This window comes from Sander lucioperca, chromosome 1 (assembly GCF_008315115.2).
Source record: "Sander lucioperca isolate FBNREF2018 chromosome 1, SLUC_FBN_1.2, whole genome shotgun sequence".
In the NCBI taxonomy this organism is placed as follows: domain Eukaryota; kingdom Metazoa; phylum Chordata; class Actinopteri; order Perciformes; family Percidae; genus Sander; species Sander lucioperca.
The window spans coordinates 6,593,131-6,605,630 of record NC_050173.1 but is presented as its reverse complement, the minus strand read 5'-3'; the positions used below and the strand labels follow the sequence as shown (position 1 = coordinate 6,605,630).

At 43.2% G+C, this 12,500-nt stretch overlaps 2 protein-coding genes and 1 long non-coding RNA gene across 3 annotated transcripts in view; 1 reads left to right on the top strand and 2 right to left on the bottom strand.

The window, feature by feature from the left end:
* The window catches only part of nfkb1 (nuclear factor of kappa light polypeptide gene enhancer in B-cells 1), a 1,201,612-nt gene that overhangs the window by 779,811 nt on the left and 409,301 nt on the right, over nt 1-12,500 (bottom strand). The gene's annotated exons all lie outside the window — the stretch shown is intronic.
* tgfbi (transforming growth factor, beta-induced) overlaps nt 257-12,500 on the top strand; it is a 41,807-nt gene continuing 29,563 nt past the window's right edge. Inside the window, exons 1-2 of the mRNA XM_031313750.2 lie at nt 257-485; nt 4,008-4,106. Of these exons, the coding sequence (XP_031169610.1) occupies nt 373-485; nt 4,008-4,106 (212 nt within the window). The 5' untranslated portion in view covers nt 257-372. The remainder of the gene's footprint in view (nt 486-4,007; nt 4,107-12,500) is intronic.
* Nucleotides 7,943-12,500, bottom strand: part of LOC118496180 — a 21,490-nt gene continuing 16,932 nt past the window's right edge. Inside the window, exon 3 of the long non-coding RNA XR_004898666.1 lies at nt 7,943-7,953. This is a non-coding gene — a long non-coding RNA (uncharacterized LOC118496180). The remainder of the gene's footprint in view (nt 7,954-12,500) is intronic.

Here is a 12,500-nt window from a genome sequence, read left to right as displayed (position 1 = left end):
TCTCTGTCTGTCTCTCTCTGTCTGTCTGTCTCTCTCTGTCTGTCTGTTTGTCTTTTTGTCAGTATTGAACATGTCTTTATCCTGATGATGTTTCTATATTTAACAGAAGGAGCTGACTCCTCCTGGCTCTCAACTCCCCCCGTCTCCCCCTCCCCCCCTCCCCCCCTCCCTCTTCCCCCTCCCTCCCCCCCTCCCCCCTCCCCCCCCTCTCCCCCTCCTCCCATATATAACTCCCCCTTTCTCTCTCTCTCTCTGTCTGATCCTGGAGAGACTGCAGGCTGCGACACCATAACAGGAAGGAGAGAAAGCAGAAGAAAGAAAGAAAGAAAGAAGAACATTTAGACTGAGGATTTCTCCAGAGACTCTCCAGAGATGAACGTCCTGGTTCTGGTCCTGGGTCTGTCCCTGGTTCTGACCGTCTGCGTGGCCCGGTCTCCCTACCAGGCGGTCCTGCAGCACAGCCGGATCCGAGGCCGGCAGCAGGGGTGAGTCTGAACCGAGCCGAGTTTAAAGTCTGACTGGAAACTTTTCAGCTGTTCTCAAACGTTTCTTTCAACCAAATTTTAAAACAAACTAACGTGGATGGCTCCCTACAACGCTCTTCACGAGTTACATACCTGATCAGCTCACTTCTTTCACTGAATGTGGGAGTTTTATTCAATGTTATAGCATGTAAAGAAAGATTGATAAAAGAATGTTGAAAAACGTAGGACACAAAATGTGAAAAACTCTTCAAAAACTTCAAAAAAAAAGGCTTGGGAAAAGCTTAAAAAAAGTCAAAGAAAAACAGAAAAATATTGACAGAAACTTCGAAAAAAAAATGACAAAAGTGTTGAAAAAAAGACGACCAAAAAGTTGGAATATTTTTTTACATTTGACCCAGAAAAACTAAAAGCTGCTGCAGGTCGACGGGGGAGACGACACACAAGAGTTAATCAACATTTATCCAACATGAGTTGTGTGTTTTCCTGTCTGGACCCATACCGGTAGTCTGGTACCGGTAGTCTGGTACCGGTAGTCTGGTACCGGTAGTCTGGTACCTGTAGTCTGGTACCGGTAGTCTGGTACCTGTAGTCTGTACCGGTAGTCTGGTACCTGTAGTCTGGTACCTGTAGTCTGGTACCTGTAGTCTGGTACCTGTAGTCTGGTACCGGTAGTCTGTACCGGTAGTCTGGTACCTGTAGTCTGGTACCGGTAGTCTGGTACCGGTAGTCTGGTACCTGTTGTCTGGTACCTGTAGTCTGGTACCGGTAGTCTGATACCGGTAGTCTGGTACCGGTAGTCTGGTACCTGTAGTCTGGTACCTGTAGTCTGGTACCGGTAGTCTGGTACAGGTGGTCTGGTACCGGTAGTCTGGTACCGGTAGTCTGGTACCTTTAGTCTGGTACCTGTAGTCTGGTACCGGTAGTCTGGTACCTGTAGTCTGGTACCTGTAGTCTGGTACCGGTAGTCTGGTACAGGTAGTCTGGTACCTGTAGTCTGGTACCGGTAGTCTGGTACCTGTAGTCTGGTACCGGTAGTCTGGTTCAGGTAGTCTGGTACCTGTAGTCTGGTACCGGTAGTCTGGTACCGGTAGTCTGGTACCTGTAGTCTGGTACCTGTAGTCTGGTACCTCTGGATGCAGACCTGGGTCCAGACTGGCAGAAACTGTATTTACCGTCTGATTTAAACAGTTTGTCTCCGTCACAGCTCCCAAACTCACATCACTGCTCCAGGAATCGTTTTTAACGGAAAAGAGCATCAAAGCCTTTGTAAAAGGCAGCAAAGATACGAAAAGCACCAAAAGTTTGAAGGAAATGTTTCAAACCTTGATTACTCCATTACAAGTATGTAAACGTGAGATTTAACACTTAAAGAACACAGAGGGGAACATCCTGGACCTTTGTCTGAGTGATGGGACAACTTAACACGACGTACTACACACACACACACACACACACACACACACACACACACACACACACACACACTTTACTTCTCTACTTACTTTATCTACTTCACTTTATGCTTCTTTTATCACAGTTAGTTCTTCTTTGTGTCTTTATTAATAATATGATATCATCATATTATTAATATTTTTATTCTATATATTATTAGAAATGTTAATCAGCTCCCAACGGTGGCAGAAACAAACTGATGGAGATCAGCTGTCATTCTGCTGGGTATGACTTAAAGTTAACTCTCATTCTGTCTGTTTCTGAAGAGGTGAAGGTTATTTTTCTACTTTTTTATTAGATTTTAAAACATTGACCCTGATTCTCACCTTTGATTCTTTTCTTTTATCTTTTTCAATCCTTTCTGAGTCTTTTTAGACGCGTTACGTTGCCTGTTTTCTGTGGACATGCTCTCTGTCTGTCAGGGTCTAAACAGCTGTTATAATAATAGGAAGATGATTTATGATCTGAACTCTAAACCTGTAAAATGACTCCACACACATTGATGTTCTGTCTGTCTTCACCGTGCACGAACCCTTAAACTGTCATTCAGTCAGGGGGCAAAGGCAGTACGTTTTTGTGCTTTTTCCGTCCGTTTTTTTACACCTTTCCTGACGTTTTTGTGGGTTTTTTTCATGATCTTTACCTCATCTTTTCCACTGGTCTCTGGTGGCGCCCCAAGTCCAAATAAGTAAACAGGAACGTTCGAAAAGAGCGACAATACTATACAAGAAATCTGTGAAAACTTTGAAAATCTAATCGACAAAATCGAGTGAGACAAAGAAACCATTGTTAGGCCTCCTGCACACTGGCTGCGTGGCGTGAGCGTGGCGCAACTCCGCATTTCTACTGGATGCAGAACGTCTGTGGACCGGCTCCGCTGCAGAACGGCTGCATGCTCCGCCGTCCGTCAATACCCACCAGGTCTGGATTTGTTGCGGCACGGCTGCAGCCATGACTGACAGCTGTAGTCACGAGGACCCACGAGATCTCACGAATTCACATAGAACAGAACCACAAAACCACCACCAGTTAGTTTCATCCAGAGGAGTAGAGGGGAAACTACTCTGAGCTGTGTTTTCAAGGTGTAGTGCAGGGAAATATGATCCACCGTGAGCACGCTGGATTTTACTTTGAAAATTAACCGGATTTTTATTTTGTTTCTGTGCTTGACTTCCTGTCCCCACTATCTGCCGTGTGCTGAATTGCTGCGGAGCTCTCCGGCGTCCGGCAACAATAGAAGCTCTGGTATCAGCTCCGGAGGGCTGGGACCGCCGGAGCTGGGACGGAGTCGGGACGCAGACGTTCTGGAGACGTTACGCATCCAGTGGAAATTGTTAGCGTGGCGTGAGCTTGGCATGAGCGACACACACCAGAAAGGTGTCTGACGCTGCTGCTGCTGCTGCTGCTGATAGCCTTGTCTGTACACATGGATGTTTCTCATCAACATAAACATAAATATATTCTGATCTGATTACAGCAAAGACAACGTCGGCAGGATTGACAGCAAAATAAGCTCCAGAATATTTCCTTCTGGATTGACATTTAAATTACATTTATATCTACATTTATGTCAAAACCTCGAGACTTTCAAACATCAACATGTCATTTATTAAATGTATTTGTGTCATAATGATATTGACAATGACAATCCATTTGGAAAAAAATAGGCATCGGTCCTATTTCTAGCATGCACGTGTTCCTGAGACGTGCGTGTCACGCAGGCAGTGTGCACGCTCTGACCTGTTACCATGTCTAGTCCATGCTGATGTCCTGTACCAATGTCTCTGTCCCCTGTACTATGTACTGTAAGTGGTGTTGAATGTTTTATGTCTCTGCAGAACAGGAACCTGCTGGAAACCAGTTTTTAAACTGAGTCAGGCCCGTTTATACTGTAACTTAATGTTGCTTTTAACTTTCCTGTAAAATAAATTAAAGAAAAAAAGAAAGAGCCCAAATAAAAACGGACACGCCACGCAGCCAGTGTGCAGGACACCTTAGGGCACGATGTATGTGATGTTCTCTCTCTTTTAAAGATGTCTCTGATGTTCTCTCTCTCTCTCTCTCTTGCAGACCCAACGTCTGTGCCATGCAGCACCTCAAAGGCACCGATAAGAAATATTTCACCAACTGCAAACAGTGGTACCATCGCAAGATCTGCGGGAAACCCACGTGAGTCTAAACCCTAAACCCTGTGTGTGTGTGTGTGTGTGTGTGTGTGTGTGTGTGTATGTGTGTGTAATACTCTGTTGCAGTAAAAGTCCTGCAGTGGGACTGTTAGTCTGAGAGTGTTTGACTGTACTTAGTCCTGAGTGAGCGCTGAGTGGACGGAGGAATGTCCTCTCCGGAGGTGTCCTCCCCTCTTATATAATATCCTCAGCAGTCCAAACATCTGCTCAACAGTTCTTTTAAAATACCCCAGTTTGTAAAAGCTGCAGAACTTGTCGTTTTCATCAGAGGAGACCAAGTGTTTAAAGCGTCCCTGTGGACCTTCTGACCGCTAGCAGAGCTCCTTCTCTCCCAAATCAAAGTACAATGAATGATTATGATTTTATTTACGTGTCAGGCCCACACGATACAGTTACATGACAACCACACAAAAGATATTTCATCCACAGCTTCCTCTCCAACGTCCACACACAACACACTCTGCACAAAAGAAAGAATAATGAAAACCACAACATGACAGTGTAACCCATAAACTGTCCAACTAGCTCTAAACATTTCATACATAAAACATAACTCCAGCCACAGAAACATGAATATGTAAATAAACAGGGAATGTCACTTCCAGACAGAGAATCATTGACACAAAGCCGTCTTTCTTTTAGCCTTAAAAGGCAACAAAAAGACAACAAAATACAACAAAAAGGCGGCAAAAATCCAACAAAATGCAACAAAATTCAACAAAAATGCAACAAAATCCAACAAAAAGGTGACAAAAAGGCGACAAAATGCAATAAAAATGCAACAAAATGCAACAAAAAGGAGACAAAATGCAACAAAAAAGCAAAAAAATGCAACAAAAAGGCGACAAAAATGCGACAAAATGCAACAAAAATGCAAAAAAATGCGACAAAATGCAACAAAAATGCAAAAAAATGCGACAAAATGCAAAAAATGCAACAAAAATGCAACACAATACAACAAAAAGGCAACAAAAAGATGACAAAAAGGTGCAGAAAATGCGCCAGAAATGCGACAAAAAGGCAATAAAAAGGCTGCAAATAAAAATGTTTTATGGTTTGAACATAAAACATTTTTATGTCCTGCCTCCACATTGTGAAATAACTGAAATCTTAAATCATGATGATGTGGACAACACAAGTCATACACAGGAAAATGAAGAGCCTTCTGTGTTTTCTTTACTACCGTTTTCTTCTCGTGTACTACCGATCAGACGTATTCCTCGCGCCGACACAGACGACAATATAATCTGCCGGTCGGGCACTAAGGCGCTGACACACGGGCCGATTATCGGCCGTCTGACAGTCTGGCGAGGTCGCTGACTCGAGTCTGTTCGGTGTGCTCCGGGCCGTCGTCAGCAGGAGGAGCCGTCGGCTTTAATTTGGGCCGATTTGACTTGTTGAATCGGGGGGCGGGCAGTCGGACTCAGTGACCAATCTGATTGGCTAACCCTTGACTAGCGAATCAGTGCACTTATGTTAAAACACTTACCGGAAATGACGAGCGCGATGAGCGTGACTAAGCCTCTCAAAATCTGACTAAAATCTTTTAAACTGATCTTTGTCGATCTGAAATGTAGACAGATTCAGCAACTGCACGGCCTGTTTCTCTCTTAAAATGTTTTCAGAAACAGGGAGCAGCCAGACCCACGTGACGCGTTCGTCCAAGCTATCCACTTTGGTGGGTGGGATATAGGCTTATATACTGTATATATGTGTATATATAGGGATATAGGCTTATATACTGTATATATGTGTATATATAGGGATATAGGCCTATATACTGTATATATGTGTATATATAGGGATATAGGCTTATATACTGTATATATGTGTATATATAGGGATATAGGCTTACATACTGTATATATGTGTATATATAGGGATATAGGCTTACATACTGTATATATGTGTATATATAGGGATATAGGCTTACATACTGTATATATGTGTATATATAGGGATATAGGCTTACATACTGTATATATGTGTATATATAGGGATATAGGCTGATATACTGTATATGTGTGTATATATAGGGATATAGGCTTATATACTGTATATGTGTGTATATATAGGGATATAGGCCTATATACTGTATGTATGTGTATATATAGGGATATAGGCCTGTATACTGTATATATGTGTATATATAGGGATATAGGCTGATATACTGTATGTATGTGTATATATAGGGATATAGGCCTATATACTGTATGTATGTGTATATATAGGGATATAGGCCTGTATACTGTATGTATGTGTATATATATAAATATGGATATAGGCTTATATACTGTATGTATGTGTATATAAAGGGATATAGGCCTACAGTATATACTGTATATATGTGTATATATGAACTATTGTAACACTGGCCACGGTCGACACAGACACACAGCTGTGATTTGCAGCTCTACCGCTGCCTCCATCACTTTAGTTTATTTGTGTGTTATTAGTTAGTTCCTAATTCTTTAAAGACACCAAAGATTACAATAACACAAAGTGACTGAGCTTTTCTGAGAGCTGGGAGTATCTTAAAGTGTTTCCACGTGTCCGTGGAGCTCCGTGTGTGTTTCTAACGTTTGTTCAGCAAATGTTTCGAATAGTTTCAGAGAGTCAGAAGAACTGTACACGAGTTCAACTCAGACTGAAGCAAAGAATCTGATGCTTTCAGACTTCAGAGAAACAAAGAGACTTCAGTCAGACTGAAGGAAACACACACACACACACACACACACACACACAATTAATGAGGCTCTGCAGCAGTGGACCAGCTGTGTCGCAGATCTCACTCTGCATGAGCAGGATTACTGTGCGTGTGTGTGTCTGTGTGTGTGTGTGTGTGTGTGTGTGTGTGTGTGTGTGTGTGTGTGTGTGTGCGCCTGTGCCTGTGCGTGTGCGTGCAAGTGTTTGCAGACGGAAATATCCCAAAGTCTTTCTATAAACACGTCGTGGAGTAATTCACAGTCAGTGAACATGATGGCGAGAACATTTGAATCCAGAAGCTCAACAGAGTTTCTGCTTCTTTATTAAAGGAACTGACCTCAAAAAAGCTGCAAAAAACGGCCTAAAAAAACTCATGTATTCCCAATATGTAAAAAACTGTAGTGTAACCCTACAGGACTAATGTTCAGCAGCAGTTAGAGTCACTAAAAGTTCTGTTGTTGCTGCTGACAGACTCAGATTATTATTCTAAGTGTCTGACAACATTATGGGATGGATCCCTACAGAGATAGACCTTTTAGTTAAAGAGTAAGATCCTTTTAGTTTAACATGAAACAGCCTCAAAATCACCATCACCAAACCCACCAGACTCCATGTAAATAATCACCACTTTTATCATCGTAAAACACACTTCATTCAAAGTGGACAGAAGCTAAATTAAACTATCAAAAACCGTCTTGGTTCATCTTTCCACTGTTCCAACAATCACCACTCTGGTTTGGTTGAAGTTAACCCTTAATTTACCCGTTTACATGTGGAAATATGCTGGCTCTATACACGCTAAAAGTCCTGATTATTTACATGGAGTCTGGTGGAGATATGCTGGCTCTATACACGCTAAAAGTCCTGATTATTTACATGGAGTCTGGTGGAAATATGCTGGCTCTATACACGCTAAAAGTATTGATTATTTACATGGAGTCTGGTGGCTAGCTTCCTTTCTCAGCTTGGACTTAAAACTTTTGCGTGCTAATGTCACCGGGTGACAGTATTTACTAACCATAGCCATAGTGAGAAATACAGAGAGAGTTGTGTGGAGGCTTCATTAGCTTTGGATCAACTCATTTGGACGTTCATTGATATAAAAGAACTAGCTTTAACTTTAGCTGACTGGGGTCCCTCCCAGTCTCTCCCAGTATCTCCCAGTCTCTCAGTGTCTCTCCCAGTTCCTCCCAGTCTCTCCCAGTCTCTCCCAGTCCCACCCAGTCCCTCCCAGTCTCTTCCAGTCTCACCCAGTCTCATACAGTCTCACCTAGTCCCTCCCAGTCTCTCCCAGTCCCTCCCAGTCTCACCCAGTCTCTCCCAGTCTCTCCCAGTCTCTCCCAGTCTCTCAGTGTCTCTCCCAGTCCCTACCAGTCCCTACCAGTCTCTCCCAGTCTCTCCCAGTACCTCCCAATACCTCCCAGTCTCTCCCAGTCCCTATCAGTCCCTCCCAGTCTCTCCCAGTCCCTACCAGTCCCTACCAGTCCCTCCCAGTCTCTCCCAGTCCCTCCCAATCTCTCCCAGTACCTCCCAGTCTCTCCCAGTCTCTCCCAGTCTCTCCCAGTCCCTCCCAGTCTCTCCCAGTCCCTACCAGTCTCTCCCAGTCTCTCCCAGTCCCTATCAGTCCCTCCCAGTCTCTCCCAGTCCCTACCAGTCTCTCCCAGTCTCTCCCAGTCCCTATCAGTCCCTCCCAGTCTCTCCCAGTCCCTACCAGTCCCTACCAGTCCCTCCCAGTCTCTCCCAGTCCCTCCCAATCTCTCCCAGTACCTCCCAGTCTCTCCCAGTCTCTCCCAGTCTCTCCCAGTACCTCCCAGTCTCTCCCAGTCTCTCCCAGTCTCTCCCAGTACCTCCCAGTCTCTCCCAGTCTCTCCCAGTACCTCCCAGTCTCTCCCAGTCTCTCCCAGTCTCTCCCAGTCCCTACCAGTCTCTCCCAGTCTCTCCCAGTACCTCCCAGTACCTCCCAGTCTCTCCCAGTCTCTCAGCAGCTTCTTTAATGAAATCAAAGTTACATTCTGGAGACAGAAAGAGGAGAAACTCCAGAGCTCTGCAGCCTCCAATCACAGCGGCAGTAAAATGTAAACAGATGGAGATCAGCTACCGACTCTGTGTGTGTGTGTGTGTGTGTGTGTGTGTGTGTGTGTGTCTCTGTGTGTGTGTGTCTCTGTGTGTGTGTGTGTGTGTGTGTGTGTGTGTCTGTGTGTGTGTGTGTGTGTGTCTGTGTGTGTGTGTGTGTGTGTGTGTGTGTGAGATTGTGTGTGTGTGTGTGTGTGTGTGTGTGTGTGTGTGTGTGTGTGTGTGTGTGTGTGTTTTGGCACACACGCGGGACTGATTATTAAACCAGATGGAAACTCGACTCCCGTTTGGTCTTCACATAAACAAAGATGGCCGCCGTGGAATTCTGACAAAACAAACAGAGCGAGGTCGCAGTAATTCATCCGCCTCGAGGGAACCTTTCAGAAACACCCAGCAGAGAAACATCCATCTCAGCCTTCAGGCTGTCAGTCAAACATGACCCGAAGAAACAGAAGAAGCGTCGGTGAAAGAACAAAGTGTAACTGTAGCCGCGATGACAGATCAGGGTCCAAAATTTACTTTTTCGTCCACCAGCCAAATGGCTAGTCAATGTTCACATTTCACCAGCCACTTAATAGAGTACCATTGGTTTTTTGGCTGGTGAGTGTAGCAAATGTACCAGCCACTTGCATATTTTACCAGCATTTGGTTAGTAAATGGTGCTAATTTGGAACCCTGTGACAGATGTATGATTATGATCCAATATTAGATATTAGGCTACATGTTTACACAGTTACGTCTATTAGTTCTCCTTCTTATGACTCACGGACAACACTGTTCCTCACTCAAACAACCATGTAAAGCCTCTGGTACCACTGTTTAAATTTCCCGTCTGCCAGCTCTGAACTGTAACATGTTAAAGTGACAGAAATATGAATGGAGTCTGGTGAGCACACCAAACTCCATTCATATTTCTGTCAGTTAAAGCAGTTGTTCTCAAGCTTTTTTCAATAATGTACCACCTAACCAGCGCGAATAATTTTTGGTAGAAAAACAAAAAAAGTCTATATAAAGAGGAAGAATACAGCGATGTCAGCGATAGATTTACTAAACAACAGCCTTGGACCTGGAAAACATTTAAATGCTGATGGAAAATGGTGAAAAAGACAGTAGAAAGAAGGAAGTAAGGCAAGAATGGGTCGAAAATAGTAACAAAAACTTCAAAAAAAGAGACACAAACTTCAAAAAAGTAATAAAAACTTTAAAAAAAAACACACAGTAGAAAGAAGGAAGGCAACACTAGGGCGACAAAAGTGACAAATATTCCAAAAAGCGACAAACTTCGAAAAAAGTGACAAAACTAACAACAAAACCTTCAAAAAAAGGAGACAAACTTCAAAAACAGCGACAGACTTGGAGAAAACGAAGACAGTAGAAGTAACTCCAGCCTTGTAACTGAAAAACATTTAGCAAAAAATGTCACGTACCCCCTGCAGTCCTCCAAAGTACCCCTAGGGGTACACGGACCCCCATTTGAGAAACACTGACTTAAAGGGTAGTTGTTCTTATGACCGGCGGACACACTATTCCTCACAAAAACAACCATGAAAGACTCTGGTACCATTGTTTAAATTTAATAAGCCTGGACTCGTATTCTCCCATGTTTTTGTGTCTAACTGAGGGTTGCTGGAAGTGTCTACACTATAAAAGTGTAACATAATAATAATAATAATAATAATAATAATAATAATAATAATAATAATAATAATAATATAATAGCAGTGTCATGATTTTAATTTGAACACATTAAAGTGACAGAAATATGAATGGAGTCTGGTGTGCACACCAAACGTTTTTCTTTAGTTTTTTTTTTTACCCTGGACTCTCTGTCTCCATGTGTGTGTGTCTGAGTGTCTGATAGAACAATCTGTGAAACCGGTCCAGTATTAAACCAGAACCAAGCTGTAATGTAACCCTACAGGACTAATGTTCAGCAGCAGTTAGAGTCACTAAAAGTTCTGTTGTTGCTGCTGACAGACTCAGATTATTATTCTAAGTGTCTGACAACATTATGGGATGGATCCCTACAGAGATAGACCTTTTAGTTAAAGAGTAAGATCCTTTTAGTTTAACATGAAACAGCCCCGAAATCACCATCACCAAACCCACCAGACTCCATGTAAATAATCAGGACTTTTAGCGTGTATAAAACCAGCATATCTCCACCAGACTCCATGTAAATAATCAGGGCTTTTAGCGTGTATAGAGCCAGCATATCTCCACATGTAAATGGGTGAATTAAGGGTTAACTTCAACCAAACCAGAGTGGTGATTGTTGGAACAGTGGAAAGATGAACTAAGACGGCTTTTGGTAGTTTTATTTAGTTTCTTTCACCTTTGAATGAAGTGTGTTTTACCATGATAAAAGTACTGATTATATACATGGAGTCTGGTGGGTGTAGCGAAAGCAATCGTCGTTTTTGAGCAACAAAAAGCCGGACTCAAATTCCTTATATGTCAGTGTTTCCTCCTCGGTTTGTGGAAGTCTTATTTGGCGTATTTGGCGGGGCGGGGGGGTTTAGGCGTCCTTTCTGAAGAAAATGTTGGTCATTAAAGCTGACTCTGATTATGATATTTAGGACAGCCGTGGAGAAGTGTTTTACAGTGTGAAACTGAATGAAGGACACAGTGTTTCAGAGTTTAGTTTAGGGAGGGAGGGGGGAAGGGGGGAGGGTCTGAGGTCTCAGCGGGGGAGACGGGGGAGTAGGGCGTCTGTGAGTTATGGAGGGGTGGGGGGGGGGGTATTATGAGTCTTCCTTCTGCTGACCTGCTGGTCCTCATTCACAGAAACCCACTGACAGGAGTGTAAATCTAATGAAACTGTCACAGATAAGAGCTGAGTGTTTCCACAGACTCTGTGTGTGTGTGTGTGTGTGTGTGTGTGTGTGTGTGTGTCATCCACAGAAACTCTCACTTCCTCTTTTTCCCCCCGTTTCCTGATCCGAGCTGAAAGAATCCGTTTGTGAGAAACGTTTTAAAGCTGCGTTCAACATCCTGCCGAGCGACTGACAGCCTGTAATAAACTTTAATAAATCAACTCAATACATGAACATATATAACTAAAGCACATTTACAGACAGCCGAAGTTCCCAAACTAATAAATCCCTGCTCCTACTTCTCACCATTGTTCTTTCTCCAAAGTATTTTCTGTATTTTCAACTTCTAAATCCATTCATGTCACATTACAGTCAGTCTGTTTTATACCGGTAGAAAGAGACGTCCAGGTACATTGAGACCCTCCCAGGTACATTGAGACCCTCCCAGGTAGATTGAGACCCTCTCAGGTACATTGAGACCCTCTCAGGTAGATTGAGACCCTCCCAGGTAGATTGAGACCCTCTCAGGTAGATTGAGACCCTCTCAGGTAGATTGAGACCCTCTCAGGTACATTGAGACCCTCTCAGATTGAGACCCTCTCAGGTAGATTGAGACCCTCAGTGGTGTAGTGTATGTGATACGCAGGTATACGCAGTAGGTTATACCCACTAAGAAAGCTCCAGGATTTCCATATACCCACTTAAAGATGCTCAATGACACGCAACAACATGCTTTCCTTTGTAATTTTGATATATTTTATATATTTATTTATTTTATATAT